This window comes from Panulirus ornatus, chromosome 15, assembly GCF_036320965.1.
Source record: "Panulirus ornatus isolate Po-2019 chromosome 15, ASM3632096v1, whole genome shotgun sequence".
NCBI classification, from domain to species: domain Eukaryota; kingdom Metazoa; phylum Arthropoda; class Malacostraca; order Decapoda; family Palinuridae; genus Panulirus; species Panulirus ornatus.
The window spans coordinates 23,445,925-23,465,612 of NC_092238.1; the positions used below are offsets into that span (position 1 = coordinate 23,445,925).

A 19,688-nucleotide genomic window follows, 5' to 3' on the forward strand; every position below is an offset into this window, starting at 1 on the left:
GCGTAAGACAAGGGAGCAAATGGGAACTTCAGTGAAGGGCGCAAATGGGGAGGTGATAACAAGTAGTGGTGATGTGAGAAGGAGATGGAGTGAGTATTTTGAAGGTTTGTTGAATGTGTTTGATGATAGAGTGGCAGATATAGGGTGTTTTGGTCGAGGTGGTGTGCAAAGTGAGAGGGTTAGGGAAAATGATTTGGTAAACAGAGAAGAGGTAGTAAAAGCTTTGCGGAAGATGAAAGCCGGCAAGGCAGCAGGTTTGGATGGTATTGCAGTGAAATTTATTAAAAAAGGGGGTGACTGTATTGTTGACTGGTTGGTAAGGTTATTTAATGTATGTATGACTCACGGTGAGGTGCCTGAGGATTGGCGGAATGCGTGCATAGTGCCATTGTACAAAGGCAAAGGGGATAAGAGTGAGTGCTCAAATTACAGAGGTATAAGTTTGTTGAGTATTCCTGGTAAATTATATGGGAGGGTATTGATTGAGAGGGTGAAGGCATGTACAGAGCATCAGATTGGGGAAGAGCAGTGTGGTTTCAGAAGTGGTAGAGGATGTGTGGATCAGGTGTTTGCTTTGAAGAATGTATGTGAGAAATACTTAGAAAAGCAAATGGATTTGTATGTAGCATTTATGGATCTGGAGAAGGCATATGATAGAGTTGATAGAGATGCTCTGTGGAAGGTTTTTTTTTTTTTTTTTTTTTGCTTTGTTGCCGTCTCCCGCGTTTGCGAGGTAGCGCAAGGAAACAGACGAAAGAAATGGCCCAACCCACCCCCATACACATGTATATGCATACGTCCACACACGCAAATATACATACCTACACAGCTTTCCATGGTTTACCCCAGACGCTTCACATGCCTTGATTCAATCCACTGACAGCACGTCAACCCCGGTATACCACATCGCTCCAATTCACTCTATTCCTTGCCCTCCTTTCACCCTCCTGCATGTTCAGGCCCCGATCACACAAAATCTTTTTCACTCCATCTTTCCACCTCCAATTTGGTCTCCCTCTTCTCCTCTTTCCCTCCACCTCCGACACATATATCCTCTTGGTCAATCTTTCCTCACTCATTCTCTCCATGTGCCCAAACCATTTCAAAACACCCTCTTCTGCTCTCTCAACCACGCTCTTTTTATTTCCACACATCTCTCTTACCCTTACGTTACTTACTCGATGAAACCACCTCACACCACACATTGTCCTCAAACATCTCATTTCCAGCACATCCATCCTCCTGCGCACAACTCTCTCCATAGCCCACGCCTCGCAACCATACAACATTGTTGGAACCACTATTCCTTCAAACATACCCATTTTTGCTTTCCGAGATAATGTTCTCGACTTCCACACATTCTTCAAGGCTCCCAGAATCTTCGCCCCCTCCCCCACCCTATGATCCACTTCTGCTTCCATGGTTCCATCCGCTGCCAGATCCACTCCCAGATATCTAAAACACTTCACTTCCTCCAGTTTTTCTCCATTCAAACTCACCTCCCAATTGACTTGACCCTCAACCCTACTGTACCTAATAACCTTGTTCTTATTCACATTTACTCTTAACTTTCTTTTTCCACACACTTTACCAAACTCAGTCACCAGCTTCTGCAGTTTCCCACATGAATCAGCCACCAGCGCTGTATCATCAGCGAACAACAACTGGACTCACTTCCCAAGCTCTCTCATCCCCAACAGACTTCATACTTGCTCCTCTTTCCAAAACTCTTGCATTCACCTCCCTAACAACCCCATCCATAAACAAATTAAACAACCATGGAGACATCACACACCCCTGCCGCAAACCTACATTCACTGAAAACCAATCACTTTCCTCTCTTCCTACACGTACACATGCCTTACATCCTCGATAAAAACTTTTCACTGCTTCTAACAACTTGCCTCCCACACCATATATTCTTAATACCTTCCACAGAGCATCTCTATCAACTCTATCATATGCCTTCTCCAGATCCATAAATGCTACATACAAATCCATTTGCTTTTCTAAGTATTTCTCACATACATTCTTCAAAGCAAACACCTGATTCACACATCCTCTACCACTTTTGAAACCACACTGCTCTTCCCCAATCTGATGCTCTGTACATGCCTTCACCCTCTCAATCAATACCCTTCCATATAATTTACCAGGAATACTCAACAAACTTATACCTCTGTAATTTGAGCACTCACTCCTATCCCCTTTGCCTTTGTGCAATGGCACTATGCACGCATCCCGCCAATCCTCAGGCACCTCACCATGAGTCATACATACATTAAATAACCTTACCAACCAGTCAACAATACAGTCACCCCCTTTTTTAATAAATTCCACTGCAATACCATCCAAACGTGCTGCCTTGCTGGCTTTCATCTTCCGCAAAGCTTTTACTACCTCTTCTCTGTTTACCAAATCATTTTCCCTAACCCTCTCACTTTGCACACCACCTCGACCAAAACACCCTATATCTGCCACTCTATCGTCAAACACATTCAACAAACCTTCAAAATACTCACTCGATCTCCTTCTCACATCACCACTACTTGTTATCACCTCCCCATTTGCGCCCTTCACTGAAGTTCCCATTTGCTCCCTTGTCTTACGCACTTTATTTACCTCTTTCCAGAACATCTTTTTATTCTCCCTAAAATTTAATGATACTCTCTCTGTGGAAGGTATTAAGAATATATGGTGTGGGAGGCAAGTTGTTAGAAGTAGTGAAAAGTTTTTATCGAGGATGTAAGGCATGTGTACGTGTAGGAAGAGAGGAAAGTGATTGGTTCTCAGTGAATGTAGGTTTGCGGCAGGGGTGTGTGATGTCTCCATGGTTGTTTAATTTGTTTATGGATGGGGTTGTTAGGGAGGTAAATGCATGAGTTTTGGAAAGAGGGGCAAGTATGAAGTCTGTTGGGGATGAGAGAGCTTGGGAAGTGAGTCAGTTGTTGTTCGCTGATGATACAGCGCTGGTGGCTGATTCATGTAAGAAACTGCAGAAGCTGGTGACTGAGTTTGGTAAAGTGTGTGAAAGAAGAAAGTTAAGAGTAAATGTGAATAAGAGCAAGGTTATTAGATACAGTAGGGTTGAGGGTCAAGTCAATTGGGAGGTGAGTTTGAATGGAGAAAAACTGGAGGAAGTGAAGTGTTTTAGATATCTGGGAGTGGATCTGGCAGTGGATGGAACCATGGAAGCAGAAGTGGATCATAGGGTGGGGGAGGGGGCGAAAATTCTGGGAGCTTTGAAGAATGTGTGGAAGTCGAGAACATTATCTCGGAAAGCAAAAATGGGTATGTTTGAAGGAATAGTGGTTCCAACAATGTTGTATGGTTGCGAGGCGTGGGCTATGGATAGAGTTGTGCGCAGGAGGATGGATGTGCTGGAAATGAGATGTTTGAGGACAATGTGTGGTGTGAGGTGGTTTGATCGAGTAAGTAACGTAAGGGTAAGAGAGATGTGTGGAAATAAAAAGAGCGTGGTTGAGAGAGCAGAAGAGGGTGTTTTGAAATGGTTTGGGCACATGGAGAGAATGAGTGAGGAAAGATTGACCAAGAGGATATATGTGTCGGAGGTGGAGGGAACGAGGAGAAGAGGGAGACCAAATTGGAGGTGGAAAGATGGAGTGAAAAAGATTTTGTGTGATCGGGGCCTGAACATGCAGGAGGGTGAAAGGAGGGCAAGGAATAGAGTGAATTGGAGCGATGTGGTATACCGGGGTTGACGTGCTGTCAGTGGATTGAATCAGGGCATGTGAAGCGTCTGGGGTAAACCATGGAAAGCTGTGTAGGTATGTATAGTTGCGTTTGTGGATGTATGTATATACATGTGTATGGGGGTGGGTTGGGCCATTTCTTTCGTCTGTTTCCTTGCGCTACCTCGCAAACGCGGGAGACAGCGGCAAAAAAAAAAAAAAAGATATTCAAATACTTCTATATATGAAATAATCAGGAAAATATATTAAAATGCTCTCTTAAAGATGACAACTCGTTATTTTAACACCAGATTTGTGTTCAGTGGGAAAAATTCTTTTTATAATGAGTCGTTAAAGGAAATTATTTTTCTGAGGCAAATACCAAAAATTGAAGGCAATAGGTTAGGGGAATTTCTAACTCAAAAAACTATTTTTTTCAAAATTGAAAATAAGATATTCAGACACTTCTATACTTGAAATGATCATTTAACATATATCACAATGCTCTGTTACCGATACATACCCAGTAAATACGATGCAAAGGAACAGAACATATTTTGAAATTGACTTCATTTAACTGCTTTAATGATTGTCATAAAGTTGACTAAATGATATTTTAACACCAGATTTGTATTCAGCAGGAAAAATGCTTCTTATGATGAGTCTTTAAAGGAAATCTATTTTTTAGGGCAAATACCAAAAATTGAAGGTAAAAGTTCAAGGGATTTTTTAACTCAAAAAACTATTCTTTCAAAATTGAAAGATAAGATATTCAGACACTTCTATATTTAAAATATTTATGCAAAATATATCATAATGCTCTTAGTCACCTATACATACTCAATAAGTGTGATGCAAAGGATCAGAAAATATTTAGAATTGAATTCATTTAACAGCTTAATTGAACGTCATAAAGATGACTAAATGATATTTTAACACCAGATTTGTATTCAGGATGAAAAATACTTCTTAAAATGAGTTTTTAAAGGAAATTTATTTTTTTAGAAAAACACTAAAAATTGAAGGGTATTTTCTAACTCCAAAAACCTTTTGTTTCAAAATTGAAAGATAAAATATTCAAACACTTCTATAATTGAAATAATCATGGAAAATATATCATAATGCTCTCAGTTACCGATATATACCCAGTAAATGCGATGCAAAGGAGCAGAACATATTGTAAATTGACTTCATTTAACAGCTTAAATGAATGTCATAAAGATGACTAAATGATATTTTAGCACCAGATTTGTATTCAGCATGAAAAATATTTCTTATAATGAGAATTTAAAGGAAATCTATTTTTATGAGAAAAATGCCAAAAATTGAAGGTAATAATTATGTTCAGGGTATTTTTTAGCTCCAAAAACTTTTTGTTTCAAAATTGAAAGATAAGATATTCAAACACTTCTATACTTGAAATAATCTTGGAAAATGTATCATAATGCTCTTAATCACCGATATATACCCAGTAAATATGATGCAAAGGATAAGAAAATATTTAGAATTGGATTAATTTAACAGCTTAACTGAATGTCATAAAGATGACAAAATGATATTCTAACACCAGATTTGTTTTCAGCATAAGATATACTTCTCATAATGAGATTTTAAAGGAAATCCATTTTTTGAGAAAAATACCAATAATTGAAGGTAATAATACTTCAGGGTATTTTTTGGCTTCAAAAACTTTTTGTTTCAAAATTGAAAGATTATCATGGAAAATACATTATAATGCTCTCGGTTTCTTATATGTACTCAGTAAATATGATGCAAAGGAAAAAAAAATGTTTTAAAATTAACTTCATTGAACTGCTTAATTGAATGTCATAAAGACAACAAACTGTTATTTTAACTCCAGATTTGTGTTCAGCAGGAAAAATACTTCTTATAGTGAGTCTTTAAGAAATCTATTTTTCTGATTCAAATACCAAAAATTGAAGGTAATAGTTCAGGGGATTTTTTGACTCAAAAAACTATTTGCTTCAAAATTAAAGATATTCAGACACCTCTATACTTGAAATAATCATTTAACATGTTATATATCATAATGCTCTCAGTTACCGATTCATACCCAGTAAATACGATGCAAAAGAACAGAAATGTTTTAAAATTGAATTCATTTAACAGCCTAATTGAGTGTTATTAAGAGGACTAAGTGTTATTTTAACACCAGATATGTGTTCAGCATGAAAATTTCTTCTTATAATGAGTTTATAAAGGAAATCTTTTTTTTAAGAAAAATAACAAAAATTTAAGGTAATACTTCAGGGTATTTTATTGCACCAAAACTTAATGTTTCAAAATTGAAAGATAAGGTATTCAAACACTTGTATACTTGAATTAATCATGAAAAATGTATCATAATGATGCAAAGCAACAGAAATATTTTAAAATTGTCTTCATTTAATAGATAAATTGAGTGTCATTAAGAGGGCTAAACATTGTTTTAAAACCATATTTGTATTCAAAAAGAAAAATACTTCTTTTAATGAGTTTTAAGAAATTTTTTTTCTAAGAAAAATACCAAAAATTGAAGGTGATAGTTCAGGGTATTTTTTTTAACTCCAAAAACCTTTTGTTTCAGAAGTGAAAGATACGATATTCAAACACTTCTATACTTTAAATAATCATTTGATATATATCATAATGCTCTCAGTTACTGATTCATACCCAATCATTACACTGCAAAGGATTAGAAAACATTTTAAAATTGACCAATTAAAAGCTTAGTTGAATGTTGTAAAGATGAGTAAATGATATTTTAACACCAGATTTGTATTCAGCATGAAAAATACTTCTTATAATGAATTTTTAAAGGAAATCTATTTGGCTGAGAAAAATGCCAAAAATTGAAGAGTATTTTTTAGCTCAAAAAACTTTTTGTATTATATTTGAAAGATTTAAGATATTCAAACACTTTTATACTTGAAATAATCATGAAATGAATATATCATAATGCTATAAGTTACCGATACATACCCAGTAAATATGATGCAAAGGATCAGAAAATATTTGAAATTGAATTCATTTAACAGCTTAATTAAATGTCGTAAAAATGACTAAACGATATTCTAACACCAAATTTGTATTCAGCCTAGATATACTTCTCTTAATGAGATTTTAAAGGATATCTATTTTTCTGAGAAAAATGCCAAAAATTGAAGGTAATAAATACTTCAGAGTGTTATTTTTTATTTTTTGCTCAGAAAACTTTCAAAATTGAAAGAGAAGATATTCAAATACTTCTATATTTGAAATAGTCATGGAAAATATATCATAATGCTCTCAGTTACGGATATGTACTCAGTAAATATGCAAAGGAACTAAAAATATTTTAAAATTGACTTCATTTAACACAACTGAACGTCATAAAGATGACTAAATGTTATTTTAACACCAGATTTGTATTCAGCTGGAAAAACACTTCTCATAATGAGTCTTTAAAGAAAATTTACTTTTCTGAAGCAAATACCAAAAATTGAAGGTAATAGTTCAGGGTATTTTCTAACTAAAAAACTATTTGTTTCAAAATTGAAAGATTAGATATTCAGACTTCTGTACTTGAAATAATCATTTAACATATATTATAATGCTCTCAGTTATGGATTCATACCCAGTAAATATGATGCAAAGGATCAGAAAACAGAAAATTGACTTCAATTAAGAGCTTACTTGAATGTCGTAGACAACTAAACGATATTTTAACACCAGATTTGTATTCAGCAGGGAAAATACTTCTTTTAATATGATTTTAAAGGAAATATGTTTTTCTGTGAAAAATACCAAAAATTCAGGGTAATTTTTACCTCCAAAAACTTTTTGTTTCAAAATTGAAAGATATGATTATCAAACACTTCTGTGCCTTAAATAATCATGGTTCTGTACTTTAAATAATCATGGTTAATATGTCATTATACTCTCAGTTACTGATATATACACAGTAAATATAATGCAAAGGATCAGAAAATATTTTAAAACTAACTTTATATAACAGCTTAATTGTCATTAAGATGATTAAACAATATTTCAACACCATATTTTTTTTTCAGCATGAAAAATAGTTCTTATAATAAGTTTTTAAAGGAAATCATTTTTTTGAGAAAAATTTCAAAAATTGAAGGTAATAGTTCAGGATATTTTTTAGCTTTTCCTTTTTCCATAGCCAGAGGTTGAACCATTATATGACATTCATTTTTTCATTCATTTCAAGCTAGAAGTTTCAGTTTTCTAAATTGTTTCTTACATTTTTCATATGTATATATGTATGTGTGTGTGTGTGTGTGTATATGTGCATATGTATGTGTATGTGTGTGTATATGTATATTATCCCTGGGGATAGGGGTGAAAGAATACTTCCCACGTATTCCTCTATTCCTCGTGTGTCGTAGAAAGCGACTAGAGGGGACGGGAGCGGGGGGCCAGAAATCCTCCCCTCCTTGTATTAACTTTCTAAAATGGGAAACAGAAGAAGGAGTCACGCGGGGAGTGCTCATCCTCCTCGAAGGCTCAGAGTGGGGTGCCTAAATGTGTGTGGATGTAACCAAGATGTGAAAAAAGGAGAGATAGGTAGTATGTTTGAGGAAAGGAACCTGGATGTTTTGGCTCTGAGTGAAACGAAGCTCAAGGGTAAAGGGGAAGAGTGGTTTGGGAATGTCTGGGGAGTAAAGTCAGGGGTTAGTGAGAGGACAAGAGCAAGGGAAGGAGTAGCAATACTCCTGAAACAGGAGTTGTGGGAGTATGTGATAGAATGTAAGAAAGTAAATTCTTGATTAATATGGGTAAAACTGAAAGTTGATGGAGAGAGGTGGGTGATTATTGGTGCATATGCACCCGGGCATGAGAAGAAAGATCATGAGAGGCAAGTGTTTTGGGAGCAGCTGAATGAGTGTGTTAGTGGTTTTGATGCACGAGACCGGGTTATAGTGATGGGTGATTTGAATGCAAAGGTGAGTAATGTGGCAGTTGAGGGAATAATTGGTATACATGGGGTGTTCAATGTTGTAAATGGAAATGGTGAAGAGCTTGTAGATTTATGTGCTGAAAAAGGACTGATGATTGGGAATACCTGGTTTAAAAAGTGAGATATACATAAGTATACTTATGTAAGTAGGAGAGATGGCCAGAGAGCGTTATTGGATTACGTGTTAATTGACAGGCGTGCGAAAGAGAGACTTTTGGATGTTAATGTGCTGAGAGGTGCAACTGGAGGGATGTCTGATCATTATCTTGTGGAGGCTAAGGTGAAGATTTGTATGGGTTTTCAGAAAGGAAGAGTGAATGTTGGGGTGAAGAGGGTGGTGAGAGTAGGTGAGCTTGGGAAGGAGACCTGTGTGAGGAAGTACCAGGAGAGACTGAGTACAGAATGGAAAAAGGTGAGAACAATGGAAGTAAGGGGAGTGGGGGAGGAATGGGATGTATTTAGGGAATCAGTGATGGATTGCGCAAAAGATGCTTGTGGCATGAGAAGAGTGGGAGGTGGGTTGATTAGAAAGGGTAGTGAGTGGTGGGATGAAGAAGTAAGAGTGTTAGTGAAAGAGAAGAGAGAGGCATTTGGACGATTTTTGCAGGGAAAAAATGCAATTGAGTGGGAGATGTATAAAAGAAAGAGACAGGAGGGCAGGAGAAAGGTGCAAGAGGTGAAAAAAAGGGCAAATGAGAGTTGGGGTGAGAGAGTATCATTAAATTTTAGGGAGAATAAAAAGATGTTCTGGAAGGAGGTAAATAAAGTGCGTAAGACAAGGGAGCAAATGGGAACTTCAGTGAAGGGCGCAAATGGGGAGGTGATAACAAGTAGTGGTGATGTGAGAAGGAGATGGAGTGAGTATTTTGAAGGTTTGTTGAAAGAGTGGCAGATATAGGGTGTTTTGGTCGAGGTGGTGTGCAAAGTGAGAGGGTTAGGGAAAATGATTTGGTAAACAGAGAAGAGGTAGTGAAAGCTTTGCGGAAGATGAAAGCCGGCAAGGCAGCAGGTTTGGATGGTATTGCAGTGGAATTTATTAAAAAAGGGGGTGACTGTATTGTTGACTGGTTGGTAAGGTTATTTAATGTATGTATGACTCGTGGTGAGGTGCCTGAGGATTGGCGGAATGCGTGCATAGTGCCATTGTACAAAGGCAAAGGGGATAAAAGTGAGTGCTCAAATTACAGAGGTATAAGTTTGTTGAGTATTCCTGGTAAATTATATGGGAGGGTATTGATTGAGAGGGTGAAGGCATGTACAGAGCATCAGATTGGGGAAGAGCAGTGTGGTTTCAGAAGTGGTAGAGGATGTGTGGATCAGGTGTTTGCTTTGAAGAATGTATGTGAGAAATACTTAGAAAAGCAAATGGATTTGTATGTAGCATTTATGGATCTGGAGAAGGCATATGATAGAGTTGATAGAGATGCTCTGTGGAAGGTATTAAGAATATATGGTGTGGTAGGAAAGTTGTTAGAAGCAGTGAAAAGTTTTTATCGAGGATGTAAGGCATGTGTACGTGTAGGAAGAGAGGAAAGTGATTGGTTCTCAGTGAATGTAGGTTTGCGGCAGGGGTGTGTGATGTCTCCATGGTTGTTTAATTTGTTTATGGATGGGGTTGTTAGGGAGGTAAATGCAAGAGTTTTGGAAAGAGGCAAGTATGAAGTCTGTTGGGGATGAGAGAGCTTGGGAAGTGAGTCAGTTGTTGTTCGCTGATGATACAGCACTGGTGGCTGATTCATGTGAGAAACTGCAGAAGCTGGTGACTGAGTTTGGTAAAGTGTGTGGAAGAAGAAAGTTAAGAGTAAATGTGAATAAGAGCAAGGTTATTAGGTACAGTAGGGTTGAGGGTCAAGTCAATTGGGAGGTGAGTTTGAATGGAGAAAAACTGGAGGAAGTGAAGTGTTTTAGATATCTGGGAGTGGATCTGGCAGCGGATGGAACCATGGAAGCGGAAGTGGATCATAGGGTGGGGGAGGGGGCGAAAATTCTGGGAGCCTTGAAGAATGTGTGGAAGTCGAGAACATTATCTCGGAAAGCAAAAATGGGTATGTTTGAAGGAATAGTGGTTCCAACAATGTTGTATGGTTGCGAGGCGTGGGCTATGGATAGAGTTGTGCGCAGGAGGATGGATGTGCTGGAAATGAGATGTTTGAGGACAATGTGTGGTGTGAGGTGGTTTGATCGAGTGAGTAACGTAAGGGTAAGAGAGATGTGTGGAAATAAAAAGAGCGTGGTTGAGAGAGCAGAAGAGGGTGTTTTGAAGTGGTTTGGGCACATGGAGAGAATGAGTGAGGAAAGATTGACCAAGAGGATATATGTGTCGGAGGTGGAGGGAACGAGGAGAAGAGGGAGACCAAATTGGAGGTGGAAAGATGGAGTGAAAAAGATTTTGTGTGATCGGGGCCTGAACATGCAGGAGGGTGAAAGGAGGGCAAGGAATAGAGTGAATTGGAGCGATGTGGTATACCGGGGTTGACGTGCTGTCAGTGGATTGAATCAAGGCATGTGAAGCGTCTGGGGTAAACCATGGAAAGTTGTGTAGGTATGTATATTTGCGTGTGTGGATGTATGTATATACATGTGTATGGTGGGGGGGTTGGGCCATTTCTTTCGTCTGTTTCCTTGCGCTACCTCGCAAACGCGGGAGACAGCGACAAAGTATAATGATAAAAAAAAAAAAAAAATTTTTAGCTGAAAAAACTTGTTTCAAAATTGAAAGGTAATCAAATACTTCTGTATTTGAAATGATCATGGAAAATATACCAATGCTCTTAGTTACTGCTATGTACCCTGTAGATACAATGCAGAGGAACAAAAAATATTTTGAAATTTACTTCATTTAAGAGCTTAATTGAATGTCATGAAGACAAACATTATTTGAACACCAGTTAACGGGGTAGCGTTGAGAACAGAGGACTGATCCATTGAGGGAATATCCTCAATAGCCAGCCCCCTTTTCTGTTCCTTCTTTTGGAAAATTAAAAAGGAGAGGGGAGAATTTCCAGACCCTCGCTCCCTCCCCTTTTAATCGCCTTGAACGACACGCAGGGAACATGTGGGAAGTATTCTTTCTCCACTATCCCCAGGGATACTTGAAATAATCATGGAAAATATATCATAATGCTCTCAGTCACCAATACATACACAGTAATTATGAAATTATGAAATATTTTAAATTGACTTCATTTAACAGTTTAATTGAGTGTCCTTAAGAGGACTAAATGCTATTTTAACACCAGATTTGTATTCAGCAGGAAGAATACTTCTTATTATGAGTTTTTAAAGGAAATCTATTTTACTGAGAAAAGTACCAAAAATTGAAGGGTATTTTTTAGCTTGAAAAACTTATTGTTTCAAAATTGAAAGATAAGATATTCAAACACTTCTATACTTGAAGTGATCATGGAAAATATATCATAATGCTCTCATTACCTGATACATACTCAGTAAATGCAATACAAAGGAACAGAAAATATTTTTAAATTGGCTTCATTTAACAGCTTAACTGAATGTCATAAAGATGACTAAACATTACTTTAACACCAGATTTGTATTCAGTAGGAAAAGTACTTCTCATATTGAGTCTTTAAAGGATATCTTTTTTTTTTTTTTTTTTTTGAAAAAAATACCAAAATTTGAAGGTAATAGTTCAGGAGATTTTTTAGCTCAAAAAGCTGTTTCAGAATTGAAAGGCAAGATGTTCCAAGATTTCTATACCTTAAATAATCATTGGAGTGTGTCATAATCCCCTCAGTTACTGATTCATACCCAGTAAATACGATGCAAAGGATCAGAAAATATTTTACGGTTGACTTCATTTAACAGGCTAATTAAATGTCATAAAGATGACTAAAAGATATTTTAACACCAGATTTGTATTTATGAAAAATACTTTTTATAATGACTTTAAAGGATATCTATTATTCTGAGAAAAATGCCAAAAATTCAGGGTATTTTTTAGCTCAAAAGACTTTTTGTTTCAAAATTGAAATGTAAGATATTCAAACACTTTTATACTTGAAATAATCATGAAAAATATGTCATAATGCTCTCAGTTACCAATACATACTCAGTAAATAAGATGCAAAGGAACAGAAATATTTTAAAACTGACGTCATTTAACAGCTTAATTAGGTGTCAAGAGGACTAAACGTTATCTCAACACCAGATTTGTATTCACCATGAAATTTTCTTATAATGAGTTTTTAAAGGAAATCTTATTTTCTAAAAAAAAATATTAAGAATTGAAGGTAATAGTTGTAGTAGCATATCTAGGGTATGGCAGGTGCCCTGGGCATCATTTGAAGGTGGAAGCCACTCACCAGGTTTCTTTTTTGATATGTGCTACCAAATTGGCATTTCTAATGGTTTGGTTTTGTGAGATAAAAAAGAAATTTGCCTACTTTTCAACTATAGTAATATTTTGCTATCAGTTGCATTACCGCTTCTATGTTACAATTTTGATCAAATAAGTCTTTAAGAGTTTATATAAATTCAAGTTTGGCCTAACTCTTCAACAGTTTGTAATTATACTGTATATATTTTTATGTACATCCACTGTTTGTACATTTTTAATCAAGCCAGGGTCGCAATTTCAATGCTTACCATAGGTGCTATTTCCCCTCGATATGCACCTGCTGTGGCCACCCTTTTGAGGGTGTTTCAAATGAAACAGGCATGAGATATAGATAGATAGCTACAGAATCATATAATAAAGCAGGTTAATGAAAATTGAGATAATCATGACAGAAATTGAGTAGGATAAAAGAATGCTGTACAGGTATATGAATTCAACATGCCGTACTGACTTACGTCTATTTCAAGATATGACCAGTCAGTCAGAATGGAACTTGGACATATGTCAGGGAGCACCTGTATATGAATCTTTATTGGAACATAAAATGATGTATTTTAAAAAGATGAAATGATAAGATCCTTTTCTCATACTTAAAATTCATTCATTATAGTCTAAGAAGGCTGAACTTTTATTTACCAACCCATCTGTCCTGTAGTGTGCTTTATCTGGAAAAATGACATCCCTTGCTAACTGGGCAGTGAACAAGAGATGGTCAAATGCCATCCATTGATATGCTTTCACAAAGTTGAGCCCTGCGTACAATATATACAAATTATTAATTACCGATATTCTGTCATAAGTATTGGCAGGGCCACTGTATTTATCATATGGAAAATTTTCCAAAGTAATCTTCTGCCTAGTTAAGATCTATATATGTACAGGAGATTGTAAGCACTGGTGTTTTGGCTTATCCGTTTAAGGCTCAGAAAATTAGATTTTTGTTCGTGTTAGGATACAAAAAAGATGAATTAGGGCCTCTCTGTGATGGTTACTTGCTTGAAAATGGTAATGTAAATAAAAGACATGTAAATCAAATAATGTAAGTAATGGAGATTAGGGGATTTTGCTATTAATAACGAAGTGCAAAATATTATTTTTATTTTTCTATTATACTTTGCCATTGTCTCCCATGTTAGCGAGTTAGCGCAAGGAAACAGACGAAAGAATGGCCCAACTCACCCACATACACATGTATACATAAACACCCACTCATGCACATATATATACTTATACATTTCAACGTGTACATACACAGACATATACATATATACATATTCATACTTGCTGCCTTCATCCATTCCCCTCACCACCTCACCACACATGAAATGCCCCTCCCCCCCTTGTGCACGCGCAAGGTAGTGCTAGGAAAAGACGACAAAGGCCAGATGCTTTCACACAGTCTCTAGCTGTCATGTGCAATGCACCGAAACCACAGCTCCCTTTCCACATCCAGGCCTCACAGAACTTTCCATGGTTTACCCCAGACATTTTACATACCCTGATTCAATCCATTGACAACATGTCCACTCCGGTATACCACATCGTTCCAATTCACTCTATTTCTCCCACGCCTTTCACCCTCCTGTATGTTCAGGCCCTGATCGTTCAAAATCTTTTTCACTCCATCCTCCCACCTCCAATTTGGTCTTCCACTTCTCCTCGTTCCTTCCACCTCTGACACATCCTCTTTGTCAATCTTTCCTCACTCATTCTCTCCAAAATATTATACCAGTGAAAAACTACACATGGAACTCCCTCAAGGGGATGACAACAACAGTAGTCTCCATTAACTACTGAATTCCAGTCTCGCTTCTTTGCTTTTAGTGCCTCACCCTAAACAGGCCACTGGCAGAGGACAACTCTAGCACAATATTTGCAGAGGATACTAATTGATGATCCTAATGACTACTACTACCAAATGCTCCTGCCTAATGTTCCTACCACCTACTACCCAGTGTTCCTACCTACTGCTCCAGCCTAAATGTTCATGATTATGGCTTCTATCTTTTGGTCCTACCATTTTAACTAAATACAGTGCTAGCGGATAGTCGTCACTATAAGAAAATGTAGAGGTCAGAAGAATAAGCTATGTAAGTTCAGTATTGTCATATGTCATGTATGACAAGAGGAGATTGTATGTTTGTGGACAGAATGTCAGTAGTCCATGTGTGGGTGAAGCAGAAAGAAAAGACACCTACGTGAGTCAGAAGAGTGCAACTTGACAACCACAAAAGTGATGGCTCACTATGCAGCCATTACTAATCCTCCCAATTGGGACCCAAGTGGGTAGCATTGGTAACATACCTCCCTGGTCACTGGCTTTCTGCCAATTACTCTCTGCTTTCCTTCAAAATATAAAGTATTACATGTGCAGTACAGTGAATTCTGTTAATAAAAAGAGAAAATAACAGACAGTTCAAATGATTACATTTACTGCTGTTCTTTAATTGTTTGCTGGTTCTGATGGAGAGGGAAGAGTTACTAGGGAAGAGGTTCATCTGGGTCAGATGATATTGTTGTGGAAAGTGGTGGTGATCGTTAAGTAAGTTCAGTTATACCATCACTAGATGTTGATGGCTGGTCCTCCATACAAGTGTCCTTTTTCCTCAAAAAGAAATCTAGTTATTGTTGTCTGTTTGTTCTTCTTTGTCTTCTCATGGTAGATTTCTTTATAGCACCTGATGTCAGCCAGAACATTTTAGGCCACCTTTGAATTCTGTTTGGGTCATCCTTATCAAACAGTGAGAGCTTGCTTCTCAGACAGCTCTGGCAATGCAACACCACAGCATTGCCAGCCCAAAGTATTGCATTTTCCAAACTTAAGCCTGAGCAAATTAAAAATGCTGTCAATAAACTGTGCACATTATTTCAAAAATGGCATAAATAGAGGTCAATGTAATGGTTCAGAATGCTTAGAAAAGACCTTGCTTACATCACCTTGTTATTAATGCTTGAATTAGCATATTGTTTAGATATCATACATCAAAACATCTTACACTACTTATGGAAATACTGCTGAAATAAGTAAATTTTGTATTTTCAGAAGTCTTGTAATACCAATGGAAATACTGCTGAAATAAACCAAAAATAGTGAAGTACACTATTATTTAAGCAAGATGAGGTATATTGTATTCCTTATATTTTTGTGTAATGTATTGTATCACATATTGACAGCAAGCTTGTTTGAAGGGCAACGTGAACCAGAAACAGTTGTTGAAGACATCTTCATCCGCAAGTTCATGACTGGCACATGGCATAATTTGTTTGTTTCAGAGGTGAGTGGAAATAATTCTCCTGTTGATTTTGAATTTTTGTAATTTACTGTTGCTTTTTAATTAATTTTCAATAGGCTTGCACCTTATTTTCCCTTAATTTGTAACTATATCTGATTATATGTTAAATAGTGTGCTTTGCCTTAAGTGTAGAAAGTATTTACTTATTCTATATTATTATACTTAATCGCCATCTCCCGCGTTAGCGAGATAACACAAGGAAACAGACGAGGAATGGCCCATCCCACCCACATACACATGTATGTGCGTAAATGCCCACACACGCATATATACACACATATACCTTTCAGCATATATACACGTCTTGTATATGTTCATGCTTGCTGCCTTCATCCATTCCCATCGCCACAGTGCCACACATGAAATAGCATCCCCCCAGCGAGTTAGCACTAGGAAAAGACAAAAGAGGCCACATTCATTCACACTCAGTCTCTAGCTTCATTTGTAATGAACCAAAACCACAGCTCCCTTTCCATTCCCACTCAGTCTCTAGCTTCATGTGTAATGCACAAAAACCACAGCTCCCTTTCCACATCCAGGCCCCACAGACCTTTCCTTGGTTTAATCCAGATGCTTCACATGCCCTGGTTCAGTCCATTAACAGCATGTTGACCCCAGTATACCACATCATTCAAATTCACTCTATTCCTTGCATGCCTTTCACCCTCCTGTATGTTCAGGCCCCAATCGCTCAAAATCTTTTTCACTCCATCCTTCCACCTCCAATTTGGTCTTCTGCTTCTTCTTCATTTTACCTCTGACACATATATCCTCTTGGTCAATCTTTCCTTGCTCATTTTCTCCATGTGACCAAACCATTTCAACACACCCTCTTCTGCTCTCTCAACCACACTCTTATTACCACACATTTCTCTTCCCCTTTCATTAAGTGTTGAAAGTGTGAATAGTTGTTATAGTGAATACCAATTTTTTTCCATTCCTGGAACATGAACGTCAAACAGCTTTTCTTTGCGAACTAGTGTTTTCAAGTATGTAAGGGTTTTTATGGTACTTATGATAAGAAGGAAGTTTGATATTGGCTATAGAACCGGTTTTATTATATGAGAGTGGGAGAGGCATAAATTTGGAGGTAACCATTTGATGTTTTGAAAAGAGGAATTATACATTAATCCATTTTCATACCTGTATGTGTGTGCATTTGGTAGATCTAACTTCAAGTTTCTCAGCAAAACATACCTAGAAATATGATTATCATGTATGTTTATTCCTCTCCAGGTTATTATCAAGAGACAACACAACATGATCCGTATTGCAGGCATTGTGCAGCAGAAAATAGCAGCTCGTAAGATGTACTTCCTTATTGGTTACTGTGAAGAGCTTCTTTCCTACTGGCTTAAGTGCCCTGTGAAATTGGAATTACAAACTGTGCCAGATAAAAAGGATGTGATATATAAATATATATGATTTATATGTGTTTGTCATCTTGAATATAGAACTTCAAAAGTTGTGTAAAAATCTTGTAACATATAGATTAAATAAATTCATAATATAGATATGAACTTTTTTGTGGCTTAATTGTGTGTTTTCATGCAGAATAATATCTTTTTATGCTTTATAGGACTGGCAGAGGGCAATTCTAGTGCAGTGTTTTCTGAGGCTTCTATCAAATGTTCCTACTGACTACTTTTACCCAATATGTCTGCTTAATGTTCTCACCTACTACTTCCATCCATTGTTCCTACCAACTTCTATCTAGTTTCTAGTTAATGCTCCTGTCAAATGTTCCAACCTAATACTTCTATCTGTTGCTCCTACCATATCACCAAAAGTCAGGACTAGCATACAGCTCTCTGCAGGAAAATTTAGAGTAATAAAGAATGATTGTGTGAGTTAAGTGTTCAGTATTATGCGTGACAAGGAGAGATTGTATGTTTGTACACAGAATCCCAGCAGTCCACATGAGGGTGAGGCAGAAAGAAAAGGAGTGCAGCTTGACATTCACTTAGTGCAGTCTCAACATAACCATTGCTAACCATCCTGGTACCCAAGCAGGTAGTTGGTGGCTGCATACCACCTTCTACCTACCATACTCACACATAACACTTGGTAAAACTTAACTCACACAACTTATTGTTTGTAACTCTAAATTTTTCCTGTGGTGAATACCATGCACTAGCTCTGCCTCTTGGCAAAATGGTAGGAGCAATAGTCAGAAGTAGTAGGTAGGAACATTAGACAGGAGCATTAGGTAGTGTGTAGGAACATCAGGTAGAAGTAATAGGTCGGGACATTAGGCAGAAGTTGGTAGGAACATTAGATATGAGTTGCCCTCCACCAGTAGCCTGTTTGAGTGAGGCACTAAAGGCTTAAAAGTGGCACTGGAGTTCACCAGAAATGGAGACTCTTTTTGCTATGGCCACCCTCTTGAGGAAGATCCTGAAGGGAGTGGCATCAGAAATGTAGATGGATAAATAAAAGTAGGTGGCTCAGAAAAACTACATTACCCTTTTTTGTCAGTGGAGGGTATTTAGTTATTAAAATGCCTTTAGCATTTGATTTACAATAGGTAAACATCAAGTGCATAGTCTGTAAAGGCATTAATGGATAGATGGTTGGCTCTAGCAGGCTTGCATAACCCTAGGAGAGACCCGATAAAGCCCAACATTCTCTCTTCTTTTCTGAAAACCTCTACAAATCTTCACCTTCGCCTCCACAAGATAATGATCAGACATCTCTCCAGTTGCACCTCTCAGCACATTAACATCCAAAAGGCTCTCTTTCGCGTGCCTATCAATTAACATGTACTCCAATAATGCTCTCTGGCCATCTCCCCTACTTACATATGTATACTTATGTATATCTCTCTTTTTAAGTCAGGAATTCCCAATCACCAGTCCTTTTTCAGCACACAAATCTACAAGCTCTTCACCATTTCCATTTACAACACTGAACACCCCATGTAAAATACCTGGTAAGTTCACGACTAAGCTTTCTGAAAAACATTTGGGTCATTAAGACAGTTTATTTGAATATACCACATTTCACCAAAGAACAGCTTTGATCAGATTTTGAACCACCAGAATGTTGTTGAGAGAGATATTCAAATACATTTAAATAAATTTAGCAGAGTAAGAGGTGTGCGCTGGAGAATGAGTTGGAATGATGTGGTACGTTGAGTGGAATTGTCAGTTGACTGAATCACAGGATAAGAAACAATCAATGTAAACTCATTTAGTTGGTGGAACTTGGCTGCAGATGGCAGTCTCCAATTTTGGTACAGTATACATGACAGCAAGGAATATCCAGATAGGAAGCTTAAATGGCACTCCTTTATGCTATTTTCAGAGAGATCCCAAAATTTGACCAATGTCATCTACTGCTGAGCTAGTGTATTACTTGACAAGAATGCTTAGGGTAAACTA

At 37.2% G+C, this 19,688-nt stretch overlaps 1 protein-coding gene across 4 annotated transcripts in view; it reads left to right on the forward strand.

The window, feature by feature from the left end:
- mRpS24 (mitochondrial ribosomal protein S24) overlaps window positions 1-17,819 on the forward strand; it is a 33,505-nt gene extending 15,686 nt beyond the window's left edge. For all 4 annotated transcript variants that reach the window (XM_071670563.1, XM_071670565.1, XM_071670564.1 and 1 more), the window contains exons 3-4: window positions 16,187-16,287; window positions 17,542-17,819. In XM_071670563.1, the coding sequence (XP_071526664.1) occupies window positions 16,187-16,287; window positions 17,542-17,730 (290 nt within the window). In that variant the 3' untranslated portion in view covers window positions 17,731-17,819. The remainder of the gene's footprint in view (window positions 1-16,186; window positions 16,288-17,541) is intronic.
- The last annotated feature ends 1,869 nt before the right edge of the window (window positions 17,820-19,688 follow it).